This window comes from Myotis nattereri, assembly GCF_964212035.1.
Source record: "Myotis nattereri genome assembly, chromosome: 3".
Taxonomy (NCBI): Eukaryota; Metazoa; Chordata; class Mammalia; order Chiroptera; family Vespertilionidae; genus Myotis; species Myotis nattereri.
The window spans coordinates 212,304,176-212,330,493 of NC_138077.1; the positions used below are offsets into that span (position 1 = coordinate 212,304,176).

The 26,318-nt window shown below is 45.4% G+C and overlaps 1 protein-coding gene across 1 annotated transcript in view; it reads left to right on the plus strand.

Moving 5' to 3' along the window:
- Positions 1-26,318, plus strand: part of RERE (arginine-glutamic acid dipeptide repeats) — a 398,085-nt gene that overhangs the window by 315,844 nt on the left and 55,923 nt on the right. The window contains exon 12 of the mRNA XM_081087056.1: positions 26,194-26,274. Coding sequence (XP_080943182.1) covers positions 26,194-26,274 — 81 coding nt within the window. The remainder of the gene's footprint in view (positions 1-26,193; positions 26,275-26,318) is intronic.

Genomic DNA, 26,318 nt, shown 5'->3' on the forward strand with positions numbered 1-26,318 from the left:
AGAGAGGGAGTGGGGGGACGGGGAGAGAGCCGCCCAAAGCCTACTGCGGTGTCACATGTGATTTAAGATGTCCATAATCTGTCCAGTTTTAAATTTTATATCTTCAGTGTGGGGGAAGGCTTAATTGTATAGCATTTATTTTACGGCTGGTCAGATTTCCAGAGTTGTTGGGCATGTTATGTAGTCATTCAGAAAAAGTTGATGAAAGGATACTCCAGTAGATAATCTAATATGAATCCATTTATTTTCTTCTTTTGTAGAATTTATATGAATTTTCCTTCTATTAGAATGTCGTCCTCACAGTTTTCTGGGCTTGTGCTCTCTTTGCATCTTTGTCCAGGTACATACATTGTTTTATGTAACTGTACATTTATGTAAATTGAATCATAACATTGATAGTCTCACTTTCTAATGAAATCTTTGAAAATTTTTACAGTTCACTTGGAACCTGAAATATAGACATGCCGTATTTAGTGCAACACATAATAGATACTAGTGACGTTAAATGGAATCAAAGTAGACTTTTCTCTCTGATTACTCTTCCTCTAATTTCATGCTAAATTGGTAATGTTTCCTATGAACAACTTAATTCTTAGATATGAGAGTAGGAAAAATAAGAGAACTATAAATGTTGACTTATTACACATAAGTAATACACATATTGCTCACTCATGTTACGTATTCTTATGATAGTCCATGGTAAAAACCCACCTTTAATATTACAAAAGGGAAATGTCCATTCAGGTAAAATTTGCCTAATGTTTCAAGTATTAATGGAATTGAACTGTGTTTCCTCTGATTGCCTCCCAGCAGGCTTTGAATCAGACTGTTGTTTAAAGAAGTCAGTAGTGTGATAGAGTTTATTGTCATGTCCCTTTGGAAGTGAGACTGCAAATTAAAAATCAATTATATGTGCAGAAAAGTTGGTGTAAGGCAATCAATTTTGTCACTTAGTTTGCAGAAAGATTCTACTGTGTAACAAGCTGTAAAGAGAAATGTATTTTTAAGTCCTTTAGTAAGTGAGGTAGGCCAAGCATTAGAAGGGGAAAATATTTCAGTATTTCATGTCAGTAGAAGCTGTGGGTTAAATTACAAATTTAGCCGTGACCTTGCCTTTCACAGACATGGCTTCATTGCTTTCTAAGCTTCCTCTCATACTGTGGTCAGAAACGTTAATGTACTTGTTTTTCTCTTTCTTTTTAAACAAGACTATTCTTTTCTTTGGCCATTATGTTTGTTTTTAAGTTTCTTATCCCTTAGCCCTAATTTTAGGTATTTTTTTTTAAGCCAACAGTAAGTTGTTCCATCTTTGGGGCTTGGGTGCGTATGCACCGTTCAGGCCTAGGGGTGATGCGAAGAGAAGGGAGGCCTGGGAAGTAACCCCGCATTGAACACAAGCCTTCTTTGTAAATTCTTCCTTGCTACTCAGAATAATCTTTCAAAATCAAGAGCAATTTTTATGGGACATTTTTCATTTTTGCTCGAAGGAGGGAAGCCTTGGGGAGAATCTTCAGCTTGAAAGATTAACAAACACCAGTTTGCTGAAACTATGTTTTTCATTTTATTTTCAAGGGCGTGTAAAAAATGGAGCTAGCATACACTTTCAGCTACTCTCGGTCATCTTTCTCTGTTCCTTTAAAAAATGAGAACAAGACACAGGGGACTTGAGAGATTGCATTTGTTCTCCCATAGACAAAGTGGTTATTTCATAAATAAAGAGGGTGAAAAGCCCTTTCCTTCTGAGTTTCTTAGCAACAGAACCGGAGTCAGTTTTAATGTGTGTGCGTGGAACACTCCACGCACAGTGACATTGGAGCTCTAGTTTCACAGGTGAAACACTGTGTGAGCCTGGTAACTGGAATTCAGTGTTGGGGAAAGGAAACAGGAGGTTAAAAAAAAAGTAGGAACCCTACAAAAGGAAGTAACTCATTCAAAGCTGTCTCCTCCCCGCCGCTGGACTGTGTCTGCAATCTAAGCTCTCTTAGGTAGAGACTAATGGTCTCAGAAGCCCCCCAGTTGCTACCTTCAGTCGAGTGCCAGCTTGTTTCTCCTCTTTCCTTATTCTCTCCCCCAGCGCCCTGCGCTGAGGATGGAACTGTTCCAGAACTTGCTTTGAGGCATTGCCCCAAGGCGCCTTTACTGGGTGAAGTGTCCCCACATACAAAGCCAAGTACTGAGGCGTTAGGAAGCTGAGTGCTTGGTGGTCCTTGATGAGAAAGACCACTTCCGCAGCTAACCAGGAGCCCCGCCTCTCGGGCTCTGCCTTTCAGTGTGTTTGGTGTTGGGGCCTGGCAAGCCTGCCCATTCTCCACTATTGTCGATCCCATGGGAGCATGAGGGTAGGATGACCGCTGTTGTCTACCAGGTTACGTACTCAGTTCTGACTCTAGGTTATTGCCTGGAGTTCAGTTACTCATGCCACAAATATTTATAGAGCACCGGCACTCTGCCAGCTGGTGGCACAGCCGTGAACAAAGCAGATAGGAACCTCTGTCCTTGTGGAGTTGCTATTCTCCTGGGGAAGATTGATTAAAACAAGATCGCTGAGCTAAGTGCTAGAGTGTGGGGTCTGCCCCGCTGGGTGTGATGGCAGGTCCATGGGTCTGCCCACACTGGGCTAAGGGAGTGCTGAGGTCAAAGACTGCAGCCTAATTCTTATTTTGCCCAGGACATAGCCCCGGGCCTGGAGCAGGGCTGATACTCAGAAACAATTGTTTGACCAGAGAAGAGGAAGCTAATAGAGGCTGTTTCTCCTCCAGATCCTCAGGTCACTTCTGTGGAGTTGGCTGAGCTCCTCCCCTGCTGCAGGCGGGTAGGGGGCTTCTCACCCTGCACAGGGCCGGTGTGTGTGCTCACTCCAGCAGAATCAGCTGAACCGGACACTTCCCTGTCTCCTCCTCAGTAGCTCCCTTGGAATGAACAACCAATCCCTCCAGTTATCTGTGGTTTTATTTTCTGGATTAAAAGAAAAAAGCACATTCTTTGCCATCATCACTCAACACTTAGCGCTATCTATGGTTGAAAGTTTTGCTATGAGAGAGTGAGTGATGGAGTGGGAGAGAAGTCAGAAGGCGCAATAGGCAGCCCCGTGTTGATCTGGCTACGCTGACTAACCCACTTTTCCATGCAACCCATCACTCTTGGAGAAGTAGAATGACCTGTTTGCTGATGTTAAGGTTGTCTGGGTGTCTTGGGTGGTCTTTTTTGCAACTGTGATCTGTGGGTAATATACCTTTACTCTCAAGTTTCCTTCAAAACTCTAGGGTGCTCCCTCTAGTAGGTCACTTTTGGAATGTTTCCTTCCATTGCAAAGGGCTAGATCCCATGTAGTTAATCCTGGCAATAGGAAACAGAAGAACTATCAAATAAATATGCCAAGGAACAAATAAGGAGGGGCAAGGAAAGTTGCAAGTAAAAAATGAACCTGAAAATAAGAGAATGGAGCAGAATGACATTATTCCGTATGGCTTGGGGGCTAGAAAGTCTACCAATCCATATTTCATAATTGAAGTATGTGTGTACACTGTCATTCTGGATCATTTTATTACACGTCTAAGAATGTTAGGAAGATCTATTCTGAAAGTAGAATGCCTCGGACACGCTGAGTCCCTGTAGCTTTGTTGCTGCGGCCCAGGGTCCTGCATGGCACAGGGTCCACCCCTGAGACGCAGGGCAGGGGAGGAGAAAAGTTGTGCTCTCCTGTCTCCCACCTGGAGGACTCATTGTTGGGGTGAGGTGGGCTGAAGGGAGCACAAGCAGGAAGGGGCCTGGTGGTTTATGGAGAGAAGGCTGACCTGAGCCAGAGGCCTGGGTGATAGTCTCCACACTGGCCACCAGCCACCTTTGGGACCTTAAGGAAGCGAGGTCCCCCTTTGGATCTTAGTTTTCTTGTCTAAGAAATAGAAGGAAGGAGAAGGAACGGGGAAGGGATGCACTGTGCCCTGGCTGGCAGGTAAGAAATCTGGATCTGACACGCGTCTCGATCTGCTCCCTACCCACACCCTTTTACGTCTCAGGTTAAAAATTGGGCAGATGTTTTATCTAAAGCTGATGAAATCGTGTCTGTGTAAGAAATTTAAAAACATGTACGCATACACATTCACATGTTCTTTGAGTACTAAGCAGTCTTGGTTTCCCCTTGCAGCTGCTTTGTAAGTGTTGATTATAAATGTATTTTTCTAATCTTTCCCATCAGCAGTAATAAAGCAAACCCTTTAGACTTCAGAGATGCATGTTCTGAGTGTTCGAAGCCACACCAACGTGGAGGCAGGATGATCCATCACCTGGGCTCTGCTCTCTGTCATCCAGCCCCTTCCTCCTGACAGCTCTGCGTCTGCTCCGGGAGCCACTCTTCCTCAAGCGCTTGGACGTGTCACATTTGCTAATAAGATGCTTTCCAAGCAGGCTCGTTCAGCCTGAATTAGTCATTTTCTTTTTCCATCGAGGGCCTCTAATTAATTAGGGTACCAGGGCTAAGTAGCTTGGTTATTCATTTTTGAAAGGAGAGTTTCAGAAAATGAATTAAGCATAGATTTGGGGAACCAGTTGACTGGGACCCCAAAACCCATAGATCATTAATTTTAAAACAGAATCGCTTTGCTTGTAGAAGGCTTTGGGTCCTTGTCTGTGGTTCCCATTTCTCTGTTCCAGCAGAGCACCACTTGGGATTCGATTTCATCAGGCAAAGCCGTTCCAACTCCCAAAGCAGCTAAAGAGTGGGATGGGCAGTGAAGATTTAGTATCCCCCCTCTCATCCAGCCCATGGCAATGAAATTCTCCAATCTTTTAGCAATAACAAAACTTAGAAAATTATTTTCAGATCATCCTTTGGGACAAGCCAACTTCTGTGTCAGCTTCCCAAGTGTTTGGCCTCAGAACAGGCTGACCTTGGTAGTTTGTCTCCCTCACCAGAACCCTCTGACTTGAAAATCAGCTCACATTCTCCCTCCCCTCTCTCCCTTCCCTCCCTCCTTTCTTCCAGTTCCTCCCCCTCTTCCTTCTTCTCCTCCTTCCCTTCCTCCTCCTCTGATTTCCTCTACCCCTTCCCCTGTCATATATTCCCCAAGGATCCAGTTAGATGACCTTGCTTTTAGGCACACTTGCAGATGGATCCTTCCATTGCTCACACATTTAGATGAGTCCCTCAGCGTCACAGCGTTTATCCTCCACTGGTGTGAGGTAATTTCAGGCACTCGAGAGTCCCACTGTTACAAGGTAGGCATGTGTAGGGGAGACGTTCCCCTTCAGATGAATAGCTTTACAAAAGGGGTGGTGGCTTCTTAAAGCGCAAAACCAAATGTTGTTTCTCGATAACCCACTTCAGGTTTGCCTTTAAAAATATTACACAGGGAGAAAGAGAGAGGAAGGACTTTGTTCGCCTTATATCGAACTCAGTTCCACTGCACGTCCATATGTGCTCTGTGCAAGGCTCTGCTAGGAGCTTGTGCAGCCCTTTCACCACTGTCCACTGTCGTCCTGCTGCCTCTAATGGAATCCTCTGCTCTGTTGTTGCTAGTTTGTGCTTCTGTTATTCAAGTGACTTTTTTGTCTTTAGCTTAGTTTTTCAGAAACAAGATTTTAAAACATATTGACTCCCTATCCAAAAGGAAGGAGACTGATCACTGACTTTAGGCAAATAAACTGCATTTGTTCTTTAACTGCTAAGAGCTCTGCGGGAGCCACCACTCACCTTGATAATTGCCTGGCAGTGTGGCATCCTTGACTGATGTTGGCAGTGGGCGTAAATGAGCACTTGAGTTGGATGTTGTTGCCACAGGCAACCTAGAGAGGAGATGGCAGCCACGTAACTGAAAACTCTTTTCGAGGGCCTCTTCTACTCCTGATAGTTGGGGACCACAGGGGACATGGGGAACACACTGCTGCTCTCCTCGGACAGGGAGGTCAGGAAGAGCTGTGAGGAGCAGGAGGTGTGATTTGAGAGGAACCTTGACGGAAGGCTAGGATTTCACTCACCATACACAGTTGATAGAGGTCAGTGGAAGACCAGAGATAGGAAAGAACACGGTGGGTGGTTAGTAGCTGGTGGCCCAGTTTGAATGAAGCTGTAGATGGAGGCGTGTACAAGATAGCTGATTCAAAGCCGCCCACTCTGTGGGACCGGAAGTTTATGTTTAATTTAATAAGAAATAAGGAATAATTACATATATTTGAATGTGGGGAATGATAGGACTGCCACCATCATTGTAGATGAACCTGTCAGTAACATGGGACAAACTGAAGTGGGTAGAGAAGGGGATCAGTGGTTCTGAAGCCTGGCCAAACACATTAGAATCACCTGGAGAACTTTAAAATGTCCTGGGCGCAGACTGCACTCAGACCAGTTAGATCAGAATCTGTGGGTGGGCCCCAGGCATCCATGCTCCAGGCCCTGGGACCTGGGGCTGAGGAAGGACTGTGGTTCTAGTGAGAGGTGTTGCAAGCTCTAAGTTTAAAAGTTGTGTTTTTCAGCCTTGGTTGCACTGGAATCACATGAGGAGCTTTAATTCTTACACACACACCGCACGCATGCTCCCCACACACACCCCAGAGCCTTGGGTCTCACCCCAGAAATTCTGACTTAATTAACATGGGGTACGGCTGGGGCATTGGGTCTAACGTACAGCTGGGGTTGGGAGGAATTGAGATAAAGTTAGTGAGAAGCAAGACCTTTATTATGTGGCAGGTGCTATTCTAAGTACTCGACATGAATTGACTAATTTATTGACATTTTATAGAAATAGAAGCAGGGTCCCAGACAGGAGAGAGAACTTTTCTGAGGCCACAGAGCAATTCCTAGAGCCTGCTTTCCAACCCAGCCTCCTGGCTCCAGAGCCCAGCTCTTCACTCACTATACCGCGTGGCCTCTCCAGGGAAGCCTGGCTGATGGGGGTGGGAGGGAAGGGAAGAGCTGGAGAGATGCTCTTCAGATTTTGTGTCTTGGTACAGGGAGGTGTTTGGTGGTACCATTAATAAAATTGTGAAACCAGAAGTACTTGCTTTAGGGCAGAATGGAAGAGTCATGTTGAATTTGAAGTGACTAGAAGATGCAGGTGGATGTAGCAGTTAGAAATGAAGGTCTAAAGCTAGGAAAGCTTTCTGTTTACAGAGAAAGCTCACAGTTGAGGAGCTAAATTAGCATGCATGCTCAGGATCTCAGGAAGTGGCAGAGACAGGATCTGATGAGGTTGGAAGGGGTAATAGTGCAGAGTGAGGAGATGCCGGAAGCCGGTCCATCCTTGCTGCTTGACACAGTCACTGCAGGAAAGAAACATCTGCACAGCATATGTTTCAAGGGACCTGGCGTATATAGCATACTGTTCTTAATATGTTTGCTCCCCGTAGCGCTATGTGTTTTAACCAAGGTCACCTCTCCGAGAAAGGTTGTTTCCCCAGGTAGGGATTTTTCCCTGAAGTTAGGGAGGGGATAAAACCCCTTAACTAAGTGCCAGGCGGGTAGTTAATCACTTTAACTACAAACAATCACGCTTAAGCTACATAATCTTTACTCCCTGGAATGGAGATAAGAAATGCCTAACCTTTGGAATAGAGATTGATAGGATTGGAATCAACTGGTATAAATACAGATGTAACAAGACAACAGGACACAGAACCTAGAGACAGAACCTAGCGAGAGAACCTGGCTGAAGAACCTAGAGACAGAACCTGGCTACAAAACCTGGATAGAACATGGCAAGAGAACCTGACTAGAACCTGGTGACTGAACCTGGCTGGAGAACCTAGCAAGGGAACATGGCTACAGAACCTGGCTGGAGAACCTGGAGAACCTGGCTGGAGAACCTAGCGAGGGAACATGGCTACAAAACCTGGCTGGAGATCCTATCCAGAACAAGGCAAAAGATCCTAGACAGAACTTGGCTGGAGAACCTGACTAGAGAACCTGGCTATGATGATCACCTGAACGCTGCCTCTGTGTCATTCCTTCTTCGCCAACTCCGTCCACACCTTTGGGGACCCCTGGACCTGCTGGGGTTGGACCCCAGCAAGGAGAGACTCAGGGAATTGTTAGATTGAGAGGCAGAAGGATGGACAAAATGACAAAGGTAGAAAAGGAATAGCTCCAAAGCAGAACTGCTTGGATGTTGTATTGTTTAATTTGTTACCCATGATGTTTAACTTAATGGGAAATGAGGAATAATTACACACTTTTAATGTGGGCAATGATATAGTTCGATTGGGATAGGAACTTGGTACAAAGTCGGGATGCTGAGGCAGATCTTGTAGTATTGATCGCTTTGTTGAAATAACTGGTAGTGAGTCCTGGGTTACATATAGAACTTGGGAAACCAGGATAGAGATGGTACAGGAGTTGAGGGGCACATCAAGAAGAAGAGACTTTGTGCAATTTAAGGTGGCTGTGCCATAGTAAATAAAATTTCTAGATTCATATCTTAGATGTTTCCATGAAGTTCAGCCATAAGGGATGGCTGATGGCTAGGTTGGAATAAAGGGCACCAAGAATTGTTGATGCAAGCAGAGTATTAGAAGGACTATGAGCAAGATTGCTCATGTTCCTGATACTTCTGTTAAAAGATAGGATAGAGCCCTAACCGGTTTGGCTCAGTGGATAGAGTGTCGGCCTGCGGACTGAAAGGTCCCAGGTTCAATTCCGGTCAAGAGCATGTACCTTGGTTGCGGGCATATCCCCAGTAGGGGGTGTGCAGGAGGCAGCTGATCGATGGTTCTCGCTCATTGTTGTTTCTAACTCTCCATCCCTCTCCCTTCCTCTCTGTAAAAAAAAAAAAAAAAAAAAAAAAATAGGATAGAGAAAGGGACAGTTAGCTGAGTGGAGAATGCTGTGTCAGGGGAAGGCTGAGTGGGTGGGGGTGCATAGCTATAGAGCTGCCTTCCTCAAGGGAGCAGCACTTCTCATTCCATATTTCTGTTCTAAGTAAGTCTGGGCAAATGATACCTCAGTAATCCAAGTCAGTTAATCAAGTGTGATAAATGTTTTTCTAATAATTTAAATTACTTAATTCCTATCTGGTGATCTTTGAAGTCATGTCTCAGTTACTATAAACTGTTCCTTGTCAGGATCACATAAATGCCTATTAGACTCAGGAACTTTTGAGAGCTTAGAACTGACTGCTAGGAGAGAAGAGGGAGCTTTGCTATAGAAGTAAGTCATGTGGCTGTCATTGAAGTAAAAGTTCATGCATTTGTCGTGTATAGACGTGCGTTTTCCGTATGGGCAACACAGTGACAGACTTAATGCCAAAAGATTCTCTACAACCTTTGTCCTGACTTTTTGGACTGGTGCAAAGATTAGAAGAGAAGGGTCTGGTTCTTGTTACGGCCTTAGCTGATAACCTCACAGAAGTTTTGGGTGAATATTCTCTGTGGTCAGGAGAGAGGATGAGGAGAAGCAGCTAAAGCCCAAGGGGGCTCTGTCCAGCCTGTGGAGTTCCCTTTAGTTGTCACTGTGTTTTCGTTTTCTTTGGTGCTTCTTCGGTGTAATGTTTTATCAAACAGGCCTAAAAGCCTAAAGCAAAATAAAATAAAGACATGAAGGAGCTTGATGGGTAGATGATTCATTTCCTCATTATAAAGAACATTTCCTTTTCATCCTTTATTAGGCCACAAGAATTGTTTTCACTGTTATCTGTCCTGGATCGCGTTAAGGTCCCACCAGTCCTGCCTGCTGTAGTCAGGGTCTGCTGTGACAACCCACCGCTGGTGGGAGCTTTCCTCCAAATGTCTGCTGCCACTGGGCCGGATATTTTTATGTTCATGATATGCCCCAAAACAAGAAACTCCAGTTCTTCCTCCTTTCCGCCCTACATTTTCTCATCACTTCTACTTTTCTTAGATAACTACTCATCTACATGTAGGAAACTACCCACTACTAATGTAATTAAAGTTTGGTGGTAGGACACGAAGGTGTTGGCAAGCCTTTCTGGTTGAGTCGGTGCCTTGGACCAGCTGCTGTACCTTGGGCAAGTCATTGATTTTCTTCCTTACAAAGAAGAATATTAATTAATAATAGGAATTGTCTTTGAAGAAACATGATTTGGATGTGGAAAGGACTCTGCCAGATGACCCCAGACAAGACCACCCCACCCTGAGGAGAGAGAGACCTTAATGGTAGTGATGGACTTGGGTGCCCGGACCCAGTGCTGGGCACTGTGGGGGAAGTTCCGTGGCGGGGTACACAGCACATGCAGCACAGAGGAGGATGAGACAGTACGCGCATGAGGTAATACATACATGTGCTCAGGGCCACCCAGTGGTAAGTGGTCAATACACAGGACCCCCAGGCGGCGGGTGGTGAGGAGAGACTGAGGCAGGAGGTTGTTACAGCCTATAAACTGCTCTTGTCAAGACCAGATAAATGCTAATAAGACTCAGGAACTTTTGTAATTTTTAATTGAAAATTAATCAGAGTCTGGGTTTACCTAACAGAACCAAACTAGGGTTACTAAAAACACATTCTAGAACCAAGACAGATTGTATCACAAAAGTGGGATTTATCAGGGTGATCACTTCGTAGGTTACAGTGAAAATCATCCAGTATCGATTTATTTTACCCCAAACAACTGGAGCATGTGAGGGGAGCAGCAGGGCCTGGCTGTGGTTGACTCTGGACAGCGGTGGCAGATACGCGGCCCAAGTGCCCCCCGAGTCCTCCTTCCTGCTCTCATTGTAGACATTGTTCAGCACAGCACGGCCTCCCGTGAACTGAAAGGAAACCTCAGAGTCCATTTTAACACAAGTTCTAATCCAGACACTTGGGGTGCTGGGTGCTGGGCGCTGGGGCTGGAGTGACCGGATGGAGGCTGCTGAACACTTTAATTGCTCACTGAGGAGTTTGAGCTCTCACTCTTCTTGAACAGACAGATGTCACACCCAGTTTTGAAATTCATGCAAAGAATGGTCTTTACCGTAATTGAACAGCAGTTACTCCAAAAAATTAAAACATTTTTTCAATTGCTGTTGACATACAATATTATATTAGTTTCAGTTGTACAACCCAGTGATCAGACATGTAACCTACGAAGTGATCACCCTGATAAATCCCACTTTTGTGATACAATCTGTCTTGATTCTAGAATGTGTTTTTAGTAACCCTAGTTTGGTTCTGTTAGGTAAACCCAGACTCTGATTAGTCTACCAGAAATGTGGAAGCGTGCCTAGCGCTCCCAAGAATTCCTGAGTGTCTGTCTTCCTTTTATATATAAAGTTAACCTCCCCCCATGAAGCCCCTAAAAGAATTTTGCTTAAAAAGCCTATATTCCCTCCCAAGTTTAAAATGGCATATGCTTTTTTTCATTATTAGGATGTAATTTCTGACATTTGAAATAAAACTGTCCCATCATTATTAAATGTATCTAGTGTATTTTGAATATCATTGCGATTTATACCCATTGTTACCTATTTTGAAAATACCCGAATGAGCCTGGCCGGTTTGGCTCAGTGGATAGAGCGTCGGTCTGCAGACTCAAGGGTCGTGGGTTCAATTCCAGTCAAGGGCACGTGCCCGGGTTGCAGGCTCAGTCCCCAGTAGGAGGTGTGCAGGAGGCAGCTGATCAATGATTCCCTCTCATCATTGATGTTTCTATCTCTTCTTTTCCCTTCCTCTCTGAAATCAATAAAAATATATTTAAAAAACGAAAGAAAAAACACGAATGAGCTCCTATTTTTAGCAGTAAAATCTTATACTTTATCTTTCCCCCTTTAACTTATATAACTAATAGTTTTTTTAAATATATATATATATATATATATATTTGATTTTCAGAGAGGAAGGGAGAGGGAGAAACATCAATGATGAGAGAGAATAATTTATCAGCTGCCTCCTATACGCCCCCTACTGGGGATCGAGCCCACAAGCTGGGCATGTGCCTTTGACTGGAATCAAACCCAGGACCTTCAGTCTGAGGCTGACCCCTTATCCATGGAGCCAAACCAGTCAGGGCATAACTAGTAGCTTTTGAATCTACTTCCCCGTAGACTTTATTCCTAATGTAAAGCATTTTGTGCTTGAGGGTCTTATCAGATCAGCCTTTCATACTCCCTGAAACAAAAAGGTATGTGTATCAAAATATGCGTACATGCTGTGATTTCCTTTAGAAATAAAGCTGTGTTAAAAGAAAAATTCTCTCCAATAATTGTAGTGTTATAATAATTAGTATACAGGTGAACAAAACAAGATGTTATAAATGTAGATAAAATTTTACTTTTTACTATTCATTGGAAATAAGATAGATTGAGTTTTTTGAACACATTAGTTCTTGGATGAATATTACTTATTGTTCAATTGAGGCCATATTCTGTATCTATTTTATTCTTATTTATTTGTAGCTATAAATATTCAGGAATCTTGTTCACATGAACAAGTAGATGGGAATGATAGTTTTTTACAGTGTTACCTAAATATTTGAATTTTACATTGTAATGCCAAAAATATAATTTATCATCAGACATATTTTCAATAGTTTATCAGATGACACCTTCTCTAGACCCTCCTTCAAAAGAATTAGAAAGTACCTGAGTTGCTTAAGGCTCTTATGGTGAACATAGTTAGTCTCTGTGCCCACATCCACACCCGGGTTTTGAATGGACCTGTGCCTCTGCCCTGGAGTTTCTGCACAGGCCCCGCTGCTAAGCACCCCAGGTGGGAGAGGGACGCCTTTGCTTGGGAGGTGAGAGGAGGGTGGCCCTTCACCTTCTACACAAGAGTTCGTTCCTCGGTAGATGACTGGGAAAGAAAACTTGAAAGTTGCAGGTTGGGAAATGAATATTGCCTTAGAACTATTTGAGTCCACGTGCCCTTAAAGCCTTTTGTGTCTGTACACCCCAGTTTGCAGAAAATAGACCTACGCATTTTTCTTGCCAGGCCCTCATCTGGGCCCTGAAAAACCAGGAAAAGGCAGGACCCGTGGGATCTGGGCTGGCGGCGTGGAGAGGGCCAGCCTGGGAGCCTTGCACACCTCTTCCGAGTTGGTCAGCTTTGGGCAGTGAGCCAGGCTGTGTGTTGCTTTGGTAACTTAAGTGGTGAGTAAATTGCTGTCCTGGCCCTCCATTTTGTCATAATGCCAAAGCTCTTATTATAAAACAGAACGAAACAACACTGCCCCCTAAAAACATCCATAGGAACCAGAACCCTCTGAGAGATCTTGGTTTCTTACTGTCCATAAGGTCTGCATATTCACCTTTTTTAATGTTTTGGTACCTTGTTTTCAAATAACTGGTTTCCTTTTAAAAAAAAAAATTTGATTTTTTTTGCAGAGAGGAAGGCAGAGGGATAGAGAGAAGCATCGATGAGAGAGAACATCAATCGGCTGCCTCCTGCACGCCCCCCCTGGGGATGTGCCCGCAGCCAAGGTACATGCCCTTGACCGGAATCGAACCTGGGACCCTTCAGTCCACAGGCCGACGCTCTATCCACTGAGCCAAACCCGTTAGGGCAACTGGTTTCCTTTTTAATCCATACATTGTATTGTAGGCATTTAGAACCCATTTTTAGGAAGAGGTTAGGCTTTGCCAGGCTGCCAGAAACAAAAAAGGTGAATCTGTTCTGAGTGCTGACCTCTTCCAAATAGCCACAAAGTTTCCGGAGTCCTGGGTGGCAGTCAGGGCAGGGCTTTCGTGGAAGGATGCTGCCTAGCAGGGACACGGCGGGACTGGGCGGCTGCTGGCTCGGGGCAGGCACCGGAGGTGTTGCAGATGTTGCAGTAGCTGTCAGACCTCAGACTGCTGTTGTTACCAGGCATCCTCTGGAAGGCATTCCTGTCTCCTGTCATCCAGTGACTGTCAAGCATGAGGGCATCCCACCCACCTGCCCATCCGCCAGGGGGCGTGGTTCCGGCGGGTCCTTGATCTTCCTTGCCCTATTCTACACAAGAAATCAGCCCAGAGAGAGAAAACTTTCATTATCTCCAGAGTGTTCCACAACAATTGAGCATGTTCTTGGTTTTATTATTAAGTAACGGGGACCTGCGGCTTCCTGGTTATTGTTTGGTTTGTTTCTGTAACGTTTCAACATTCATTATTTTCTTGCTGGTGCTTTCTTAGGCAGCTGATTTGCTCCACACACCAGGTCCCCTGACCCGAAGCTACAGAGCTGCATTTAGATCGGGTTTCTCGCATGCTGCTGACTTTATCTCATTTACAGTATCACATTTCTGTTGCCATACACTGTGTGATCTGGGCCTCCCCACAGCTTTTTAACAATTCGTAATTGAGCAGGAAGTGTTTTTATTACAGTGGCCTTTTGATTTTGATTTTACAATCGTGTAGTGTTTAGCAGAGAGCAGAGGTGGGGAAGTGGCTCTCTGAAACACATTTTTGACAGAGAGAAGTCTGTTGTTTCAGCCACTTGGCTATCTGTCAGCGCTTCTCAGACTTCCCCCTTGTGTTGGTTGCCTGGCAACCTGGGGCTGGAGCAATCAAACCGTGGCCAGTGCTTTTCCAAGCCCAGATTGGGAGATGATTTATTGGTGGAACTGTAAGCACGGCAAACCCAAGCCTCAGAAATGGACCTTTTCTTTCATTTTAAACCAGGAGTTTATATAAACCACACCAAGAAAAAATAAAAGATGAAGAGTATCAGTTGGAGCATGTTTTTTAAAGCTTTTAAAGAATAAAATTAAGGCCTATAGTGAGCTTATTATGTGTGTGTATATATATATATACATTTCTGCTTAGTTGGATTATTACTATTTTTCTTTTACCTTCCTGAACACTTAACAATTTAAAAGTTAGTGCTTTATCTGGTAAATGAGGGTACTTGGGATGCCATCTTTCCATGAGAAGCTCAGCCCAGGGAATGGATGTTAAGGGCTCGCCTGGGTCATCAAAAGCCGTGATAGAATCAGGCAGAGAACAGAGCCCAGGTTTCCTGGTCACGTGTCTGTATCTGGACTTAATGCAGTGAATATATAATGCTGAGTGCACTTCTCTTTTTCAAATTTAGCGGAAAAATGCAAAGAACCCTGCCTTCCCCGTGCGGTGTGAACAGGTCATCCTCTCTGTACATAATGCATTTGTGTAGAGAAGAGAACACTGTCATCGCAGAACAAGTTATTTCTGAACTTTGAGATTCTTCCCACTTTCTGCTTCTGCCCACACTGCCTTCTCTTATCCTCCTCCCTCAATTTATAATTATTACTTTTTAACTGAAAATCATCCCATATTGATTTATTTTTACTATAAAAGTTAATTTTAAAGCTCTTTATTGTGAGATTTCTCCTTCATAGAGTTTCAAATAATTTCTCCCATATTGCAAATGAAAGTGAAGAGGAATCTGGAGGGGAGGGGCATTCTGCATGGGAGGAGGGGCAGAAGAACCTCAGCCTGACTGTGCAGATTAAGCATTTCATTCTAGAAAATTTTAAAGAAATACTTTGGAACTCAAACCGTACTCTCCATGCAGCCCAGTGTACCCGACTGTGTATGTAACTGTGCTATTAGTATGTTTGTGTTCCTTATAAATATACAGATCTAATCTCTGTGTGTAATTTACACACAGCTGTGTTCATGCTCTCTTAATACCAATATTTTCAGCAAGAGTGAGGTATCATGGGAATGCTATTGTTCCAAACAAAAGCCAGCAGAGCAGCCTCATGGTGGGGCCCATTACCAGCACCCCATGTGGGGACTCTCCCTTGAGAGACCCTTGTGGTAGTTGTTCTGCATGGGGACAGCATGAGACCAAATGGTAATAAAAAGGAAAACAATGACCACAGTTAGAAGGGGATCTGCCTTAGGAGCGAGGTTGCCTTCTGTAATTGAAATACACTCCCTTCCCCTCTGTCCCCGGACATTTCCTAAACAAGTAATTGATTTTCACTCCCTATTTGGAGATCCTTTAAAGTGAACAAAGGTAAACGAGGAGCCCTGGCCCTTGTCAGATTGTGGTGAAGGAGAAGCAAAGTTCAGGAGCCCTTTGCATGGCGGGAGTGGAAGTGCGCCCCTGGTGCCCGTCAGGGCCTCAGTTTCCCATTTGTGGGGGGCTGAGTTCTTCTGGGGGACAGATTTTATTTAATTTAAAATAGCAGGCTTTTGTGATTTTATTTCATTTAAAACTATGTGATATCATTGTCCATAATTCTAACAGTGTATTTATTTTACCTCCCTAATGGAAAATTTTTAGTGCTTTGGAAGTTTTAATGTTTCACAAAACAGAAATAAGGATCATTCTAGACCTGTGCTACCTGACTTGGTAACCACCAGCCACATGTGCCCGTCCAAGCTGAGATGTGTTGTAAGTGTAAACTACATGCTGAATTTCACAGACATAGTAGGAAAAAAAGAACGCAAACTATTCTTTAATAACTTTATATTGATTATATGCTGAATTGATAATATTTTAGATCAAGTTAAAATGGACATTAGAAACTCGTATTATTAAAGTTTTATCTTTAAAACATATGGCTGCTAGCAAATTAAAGGTACATGTTTGGCTCACATTCAGTTTCTGTTGGGCAGCCACTAATTTAGACTCTTAATTACAATTTTTTCAGAAGGCTTCTTCACTAAAGATTCCTATTCTTTTATTGGCTTGTCACTTACAGATGAGCCACATTTCTTTTTTCAGTTTGTTCTTTTTTCTTTTTTCTTTGCTGAGATCTGATCTACCTTGTTAAAGAAGGTGAACTTTTCAATGACTTATTTATGATCACTTTACAGGGACATTTATGGGGAGACTCCACCGTGATATCAGTGATATCACAGGGGGAGGAGGAGCTTCTAACACCTGTGTGGGTTCTGTTGTTAGTATTGGGTTATTTTTAATTTGGGTGTAGCTGGGCAGCCATAATTGGCCAGAGATATTTTGCTGGTGGTATTCCTACATCTGTTGATGCTGCTGCTTAACTAGCCAGCTCTCATTTGACTTGAAATGCACCGAAGCGTGCTCTGATACTCACCCAGTGGCAGTGCTTTGTTGGGTCTGCCATAGTGAAAGGACTTAGCCGACTCGATGAAATCATCATATAGACAGAGATATATGGGATGGCTCCGTGGCCTTTGCTAGTGGGCTCAGTTGCTATGTAAACCATCTGACATGAGGTCATTTTCCTGTGAGGCATGTGGTCTTTGGATGAAAAATGGAGTAATTTTATTTGACATTTCAGACCACCTGGAAAGGGTTTAGTACACAGGTGTGTTGAAAAAATTAATTACCAGCTTCACTCTGGGTGCTAAACTGGCATCATGGAGTGGGACGGTGTGGTTTCTCTGGTGGGATCTGTACGTCTGAGTGGACAGGAAAGTTGGTGTTAAACAGTTTTGTAAGTAGTAATCAGAGAGTCAGAAACTGAGCAGTGAGCACATGTCAGGAGACACTGAGTCAAGACGGTGGGCAGCCGGCGGGAAATCAAACAGTGCTTTGGGAAGACCCAGCTAGCTCCCCTCCAGACTCACTCACTCCTTCAGCCAGCCAGCCAGTGACTGATTGCTGACCAGGCGCTGCTTTTGGGGCTGGGATGCAGAAGTGAACACATTTCCTGATGCATTTAGTGTCATGTAAAACATGTCATGTTACATGGTAATAAGAGCCATGTGTTAAAGCAGAGTAAGGTTATAGACAGTGAAAGGACATGCAGATTGAAGAAGTCTAATAGGAAGCTGATTTACTGGTTCATTTAATTAATAGTTGACTAACAATGTAGAGTTTTTAGTAGTTTTTGTAATAAATTTCATATTGGTTTCCTCTTACTGCATAACAAATTATGCCCAACAGTAAAAATTACCTCAACTGTCCAGTGTGGCTCGGTTGGAGTGCTGTCCCGCATACCAAAGGGTGGTAGGTTCCATTCCGGTTAGGGCACATGCCCAGGTTGTAGGTTTGATTCCCCAGTTGGTGTGTATGCCGGAGGAATCTGATTGATGTTTCTCTCTCTCCCTTAAAAAAAAATCAATAAAAAAATTACCTCAACTTAAAACAATAATATTCATTTATTATCTCTCTGTTTCTGTGGGATGAGAATTTAGAAGTGGCTCCGCTGTGTGGTTCTGAGTTGAGGGGCTTTCATGAGGTTGCAGTCAGATGGTAGGTGGGGTTGGAGCCATCTTGAAGGCGCCTTCATTCAGGAGCCCAAGCCAGGAAGCCTCAGCAGCTGGGGGCTGGAACGGTGGGAGCTTCTAGGCGTCTCTCCACCCCTGTGTGGTCTCCCAGCACTGCTGGTGGCTTCTGGAGAGCCAGCCTTTGTATTATGGTGGCTCAGCGCTGTGTGTCTGCAGAGGCAGAGCCAAGCAGAAGCTGTATTGCTTACACTCCAGCCTCAGAAGTCCACCAGCATCACTTCTATCCTATTGGTCCAAACAATTACTCTTTTTTTTTTTTTAAATATATTTTATTGATTTTTTACAGAGAGGAAGGGAGAGAGATAGTTAGAAACATCGATGAGAGAGAAACATCGATCAGCTGCCTCCTGCACATCTCCCACTGGGGATATGCCCGCAACCCAGGCACATGCCCTTGACCGGAATCGAACCCGGGACCTTTCAGTCTGCAGGCCGACGCTCTATCCACTGAGCCAAACCGGTTTCTGCAAAAACAAACAATTACTCTTGGAGAGCGTATTGAAGAGCCTCGAGGAGGCCGTAGTCTAGGACACGTGACTGTCCATGTTGAGACTGTGAAAGATGATACTCTGAATAGAAAGTGTAGGTGAAGTCTGAGCTAGAGAAAAATGTCTGCTCTAGAAGAGAGATGAGAACCATAATAAAAATGTGCTTATTATTTTAAATAGTTATCCCGTTTCCCTTTTTAAAACTTTAACTAGTTTAATGAAACTATTAACTATAGTTGACCCTTGAACAACTCAAGGATTAGGGGCACCGGCCTTCCGTCCAGTTGAAAATCCAAATGTAACTATGTAGTTAACCTGGACTAATGCTAGTAAATGCAAAGTTACTTACAAAGTAGTCAGAAATGAGAGCAATATACGAAGACTCTTGGAAATGCCCACCATGATTGCTGGCATGTCTCCTCCCAGACAAATTGGTTCTGGGTGCTATTTATTGAAAAAGTAGTGCTTTCCTCAGTCACCCTTTCATTAATGTGTTAAATATTTAAAACCCCAAACCAAATGACACTTTTCAAAGCACAGCATCATTAGTATACCTCCAGCAAGAAATATGTTTTAGATACGGTGACAGGAATCTATAACAAACAAGACTGTATGGATGAAACGCAATAGGTTCTCATCTAATGGTTGGTCAGTAAGAGCCGTTGGTGGACACGACACTGTGTGATACAAGCGTTTGGAAAGGCTTTCATTTCATCTGCTTGGCATCGATGTTCTCTTTTTTTCACCTTGCTCCCTCATTAACATAAGCCCACATTCAGGACACATCTTCACTGTGATTCTGTCGTCCCAGACCTTCAGAAAAGCAGTGGGCATACTCCTCTGACTCCCTGCCTGGCTTATGGGCTTGCACTTTTATCTCTCTATCCGGGAGCAAGGGGGCACTGTGGATTGCTTACTTGCAAATATGCCTGCTCTTCAGTCCCCTGAGAACCAGTAAGTTATTAACATAAAATTTTGTGCAGAAAACAGGGTAGAGCAGAAGGAGCCATTTTCACAGTGGGAATCATTTTAATACCGACAGTGTTTTCCAAACAGTTATGTAAGAGGATGGAGTGAAGTCACTTTTCGAAGTCCTGGTGTGCGTTTCTGACTGTGATGCACTAGTTAAAATTCACCAGTGGGAGTTAATTGTGAAAGCTCTCAGCCAGGAGTTAATGCAGAGCTATTTTTTAGCCATTTCTGAGGCACATTCCCCTCGTCCTGCCTCTCTTCTCTGCTGCAGACATAGGTCAGATCCAGCCCTTGAGGAAAAGAATGTTGGGAGTTGCAGGTGCAGATGAGGGCGATCAGCGCACCTTACTCTGTGAGGGACTTAGCCCCAGCCTACTACTCTTCTCTTTGCTATCCAGTTTGATGTTCAGAATAATTTTTTGAAATGGATAAGGCAGGTCTTTTTTGCTAATTTAAAAGATGAAGAAATTGAGGCAAGAATAAGTTATGAGACTATAGCCCTTACATACTTTTATAGATTTTTGAGAACACTTACTTTGAAAGGCAAACAAAGGCAACAGATGCCCATCGCACCATCTGTGATCTGCACCGTCCTGGACTCCATTCTTAGGCCTCACCCATCCCTGAGGCTCCCAGGTGTTTACAGATGTCACCCTTGACCCTGGATTGATGGTATGGTTAGTTTTTCCTTCTGTAAACTGGAGATCGTAGTAGTCCCTGATTGACTCATTGAAGGTTGTGATGTTTCAGTAAGTCAGTGCACGTAGCCCTTAAGACGTGCCCTAGGACTACGCAGTGTTAGCTGTTTCTATTGTTGCATAGGCTGGTGTTTCCCTGCCGGTTTCGTATCATGACGCATACCAGCAAAGCTGCTAGCCTAGGCCCACCCTGCCACCCCGAGGGTGGAGAGGGTCAGCATCTGGGTAGGCCATGGGCACAGGGCTCGGGAGGCTCTGACGTGGGGCAGGCTCGGCAAGAGCACCAGGGACTTTGGAACGTAAAATTTTTATCATAAGAGAAATGTTACTGCATTGTGACCCAATTATGTTTATTCCTATTAAGTATCTCCCATTTCAAAACTGGCTGTGTCCATAAACAGCCATGTCAAAATTTCCTTTATGGAACAGAGGAGCAGACTAGGTCCCAGAACTTCCGAGTTTGAATCTCATGTTCTTTGCATTCTACCAAATATAAGAAATAGAGCTTTCCAGACAGAGCCTATTAAAACACAGGTTAACAGTAAATACTGTGTTCAGGTAACTCACTTTTTTTAAAGCCAGGAATTAAATATTCTCTACTAGGAAATTACAGATAGGTAACTCCTGATGATATGAAATTTTAACTCAGTAATGGAAAACTACAGCAGTTTGTCTAAAAACTGGAGCATAATTATGTAGCATGACAGGGGTTCTAATTATCACTACAAAGGCAATCATATTACAATATTTGTGTATCAAATTAACATGTACACCTTAAATTTATACAATGTTAAATGTCAACATATGTGAAACTGGAGCACAGCCACAAACTAAGTTTATAAAACAAAGCAAAGAATAATCCCCTTGCCATAAATAAATTTATATTTATATTTGGATCTCATCTGGCTATGAGGATTCAGAACTAGCAGAGGACTTGCTTTCTGCTCCCAAGGAACACATGCAGGTTAAGTGGAAACAAACACCCGCCAGCCCCTCAGTCCAAGCTCCTGAGAGTGGCCCGGCCGCAAGTCTGTGGAGCGCTGCGAGCAGTGACCCAGCCCATGTGACCGCCTTTTAAGTGAGCACAGTCTTCTCTCTCCTCCACCCTCAGCCTCCTAGCGTTCTAATATCTGTGCACTGTCAGGCACAGAAAAGGTAAGGGACGTAGAAATAATTCATGAGGCCTGGGATTTCAGCACTGGAAATGCTGAATTTCAGCTCCACTACTAAGAAACAGACCATGTCTGTGAGCTGACATTCAGAAGCTTAGAGTACAGGCAGACCTCACAGATGTCACCCCCCCCCCCCTTTTTTTTAACAAATAGAAGGCAAGACCCTCCACCAGCGAAAACATCATGACTCACTTATTGCAATACTTGCTTTATTGCAGTGGTCTGAAACCAAACCCGCAATATCTCCAAGGTATGCCGAGACATGTCTATTTCTAAATCGATAATGTTAATTATTAAATTAGTCTTAAAGACTTTAAGGTCTTCATTTGAAGAGAAATGAATTAATAGAGGGAAAGGAATGTTTAACATGTTGACCTATGCTGATCACTGACCACTCTGAGTGGGTTGGCTTTGTTTCGATTTTAAAGGCTCCTCTACATTTCTGGTAAACCACAAGGTAAAGGCTGGTCTCTGAGCAGCAGATGTTTTACCAGTTTTGAGGCCTTGTGGCTTTCCATAGAGAAGTAACAGTGCAGGCCACATGAAGCTTTTACTTCCTTTTTTTTTTTTTTTTTTTTAAGTGGAGCCAATGGTGCTTTGCACTTGATAGCATAGTCATTGAAACGCATTGACAGAAGTGGTCTGTGCTCACCACCAGATGTCAAATGCATATTTCTAGAAGCAGTTTGAAATGTCTGAGACATTCAAGCAAGTGTTCCCAGTGGGTTTGGACCATAGATTTAGCCTTGGGAACAGTCATAAGAATCTTGAATGATATTTAGAGCCCAGGGTGCAGTGGGAGATATATTGGGAGGGAGGTTGAGAGCAGCAGGAAGCCTTGAACAAAGCCGTGGGAAGACTCCAACATTTAGAGGTTGAATAGAGAATTAAGCCAGGTGATATGAGGAAAATCAGGAGAGTTTCATGTCATGGAACCAAGAAAGTCAGTTCAAAATGAACCCTTTGATTTTTAACTATTTCCCACGGTGACCACCCTAGCCCAACCAACCTGTCATCTCATGGTTTGTTTATATATATATATATATATATATATCAGAAACATGGGAGCTCCAAGTGCCTAATGCTATTGGGAGCCAAATAGAGTAAGGTACAGTACTTGTCTTCAGAGCCGTAGACTCTATTAGTACATGAGACCTTATACAAATAAATAAATGCCAGGTGAATGGGAGGGAATGGTCAGGGAAATTTCCTTTTGGAGTGGGAGGGAGTAGGACTTGGGTTTGAAGTAAACTGGAAGTATCTTGAGTAGACTGTAGTGTAGATAGTAGAAAAGGTAGCCCAGAGTCCGGAGTTCAGACAGTTGCAGCATGGATCAGTTGGCATTACTGGACATCTGGTTAGAAAGGTGGACAGAGACAGGATCCTGGAGGGCCCTGAATTCAGGGCTAAGGTGTGTTCCCACCACTCTGAATAGGTTAAAGCTATCCTGAGAGGGGTGGGAGCAGGACAGTATGGGACACATGGTGAACTTGGTGGTTTTGAGAAATTCCTTGCAGAGGCTTGTAAATGGCTGAATGAGGGAGCTGGGTTAATAGGCCAGCTAGTAGGAGAGAGGAAGAAGGGCTTGGCCTGAAACTAGCACTGTCATAGGCAAGAAAGGAGGACATTGAAAGACCTTTCGTAGGAAGGATACTGAGGACCTGGTGACTTGATGTTAGGGCCAGCAGGAAAGGGCAGAGCCACAGATAATGCTACCGTGGCCGAAAATGGTCAGACTCTTGCCTCCATTTTACAGGGGGCGTGCCAGCGACGGGCATCGATGTCGGAGCCTGGGTTTGAATTCTGTCTTTTTCTTTGAGGCGTTAGGTGACCTTGCTCTGTTTACCTAACCATCTGTGCCTTAGCTTCCTTGTCTGTAAAGCGAAGATAATTCATTTCTTTTAGGTTGCGAGGATTTTAAATTAATATATGTAAAGTCCTGGCATATAGAAGATACTTAATAATTATTAGCTGAATGGGTGATGTCCAGAGGAAGAATCAGAATCTGCACTCAAGTTTGCTCAGCTCCACCACATGAGCCTGCTGTTCTCGAGTCAGCCTTCCTCAGTCGCCGCCTCCACTGTGCCGGCCTCTCCTCGTGGGGCTGTTTGTCCTTTGGCCTGGTCCTGGAATTCCACCGTCACGCTCACGCCGGGTCACCCACCTCGACTTTGTGTAGACTCCCTCTCCTATAACCACCTCTGTTTCATGGAGGGCCTTCCGAACCCCCTCCACCTCTGCACATGCTGTCAGTTCTTCGTGATCTGGGCGAGCCTCACTATCTTGGGGAAGGCACTCTGGACTACACAGTCTGTGCCTTTGGCTGAATTAAGTCCCAGATGTTTCTGTAATGACTCCACACATGTATCTTACCTGATAAAAATGAATCTGTTGTAATAAAGGTCCATGGCTACTTTTAAATTCCTCCCAGTGCTAGGTGCACAGTGAATACTTAGAGTGGATGAAGAAGCATTCATTCTGATGGCTGAGGTTGAGTTCAGGCCTCCCTCATCTCACTCCTGGGTTATCTCACCAGCCTCTTTAGCTGGTCTCTGGATTGCAGCCAGTCTGCCCCTAGGCTACAGCCATACTGCCACTGGAGCCATCCTTATCCAGTCTTTTCATGGACCTTAAGGCCTCAGCCTGGTCTAAAAGGCTCTCTGCAACCCGATCCGCTCCTGCCACTCCAGTCTTACCTGCTGGCACTCTTCTGCACACCCTGTTCTCCTTGCAGTTCCCAGAATGTTCTGTATGCCCTTCCTGGCTGACTCCTTTGCTTGAAGCCCTGCTGAGCACACCTGGCAGGCTCACTCTCTTCCTTGTCACTTCCTCCAAGACACCAGCAGTGTAAATTGCTTCCTCCTCCCAGCCCCACCCACAGCCCTTTGTTCCTCTGATGCTTTTCTAAGGGCCCAGAGATTGATCTGTTTACCTGTTTGCCATGGAGCTCCTTGAGGACAGGGCAGCCTCATTCCTCTCCATGTCCCCCATGGAGAAGCCTTGCACGCAGTCCAGGATGCGTGTTGTAATTAGAATGATACTTTTGTTAAGTAACCGAGGTCACTCTTGCAGAGTGGAGGAGGGCTTGCTTTTTTTGTGCCTGGACAGACTTTTCCTTTGACCTATAAGAATTATAGTGAAAATTGACAGTGATGAGTCATATCTTAGAAAGGGGTGAAATCTGAAAATGCAGAGCCTCGAGGAATGGAGTGGGTAGTTGCAGATCTGTCTTGCAGGCCAAGTCTGGCTCCTCACCGAATTGGCCCGGCTGGTCTCAAACACGGGGAGTGGGAGGGACTCTCCCCCGGTGGGCAGGTGATTTATTGGCTGGGAAGCTTCCACGGTGATTTAGTTGTGAAACGGCGCCTTGCGAGGTGCCGGCTAATGCCTGGGCCTCGCGGGAGCAGCCGCCCACAATCCCGGGGCGGAAGGGACCGCGGGGGGTCGAAGGGACCGCGAGGGTCGAGGGTCGTGGGGCCAGCCTCCCATTTTGGAGCCCAGGGGAGGCTGAGTGCGGCGGTAGCACTGCTGCCGGTGCCCGCCGGGAGGGAGGACTAGAGACGGAGGGTCCGGGGAAGGGCCCCGAGTGCCCGCTGCCCGCGCGGCCCCAGCACCGTGGGCGCTCCCTGCGCACTCCCGCTGCGGTAGGAAGTTTCTGTGCTTTGCTGCCAGGATTTATTCCTGTGGTTCTGGGGGAAGGAACTAGAGACGAGCGCGGTACCGGGAGGCCTGGCGCAGAGTCCCCGGGCGGGGGCCGGAGTGCGCGACCAGCGGGCAGCGCGGCAATCCAGGCCGCCTTTTGCAGCCGCCCGCGGCCGGGCTCTGCGCCGCTCCAGCCTCCTCCCCCGGTGCCAGCGGTGGCCCGCGCTGCGCGGCCGCGGTCACACACCGAGCCACCCCGCTGCCACCTCCCTGCGCTTTGTGGAGCCGGAGCCCGTGACAGGCGCGGCCTCTCGCTGCCCGGGACCCTGAGTGCGCTCGGCGCCAGCCCAGCGGACCTGTGGCTGCCCGCGCCCCGCGCCCCCGGACCTGGACTGCCGTGGGGGGTAGGCAGGGCTGGGGGGTAGGCAGGGCTTCCGACCCGCTCCGAGCCCCGCCCCGAGGTGGGGGCCGGGGGAGCCGGGAGCTGCCCCTACTGGGCAGGGAGGGGCTGCCTGGGAGGAATGGGACAAAGTGAAAGTCTCGGGACTGCTAAGGAAATGGGCGGAGGGGGGGTGAGGTGCTCGGGAAGAAGGAAGGGGTGCTGGTGGGTCTTATTGGATGCCCTGGAGCGGCTTTTAGTGGCGGAGATGGCGGGGCAGGCCAGCTGATGTTCAGGCCCCCGGTGGGCTTCTGATATCGGCCCCTTCCTAGTGAATTCCTCGGATTACGGAAAGGGCTTTTAGCCCTCTGGCGTGTCCTAGAGAAAATTCTCCAGGTTTGGTTCTGTTTCCTTCCTTCTGCTCGACACTCTGGGAAGCCTCGTTCTCAGGTGGAGAGCAGTTGTGCTGCTTTATTGAAACGCGGAACGCATTTGTTGTTTATATCTTCGTGGACCAGGGCGCAGACTGCGGGCACAGGGCACAGATTGCTTCCGCGCCGCAGGCACGACCTTCTTTCCCTAAACCTGTGTGGGATGCGGGCTGGGGGTTCTGGTGGAGGCTGGGACGGGCCTGCCCTGGTGGGGGGCAGGTCTGCTGCTGAAACACACCCGTAGCCGGTCAGTATTCCCTGGCCAAGACTTTCTGTTATGCTGCTGATTGCCGAGATCTTTGCTTTGCTGACATCCTGTTTTGTTTTCGGTTTTTACATCCCATTTGTTGTTTCTTTCTATCACAGAAGCGCTTCGTTAAGGGGCTCAGGCAGTACGGCAAGAACTTCTTCAGAATCAGAAAGGAGCTGCTTCCCAATAAGGAAACAGTGAGTACAATTGGACTTTATGTAACTTGATTTTTTCCTCTTCG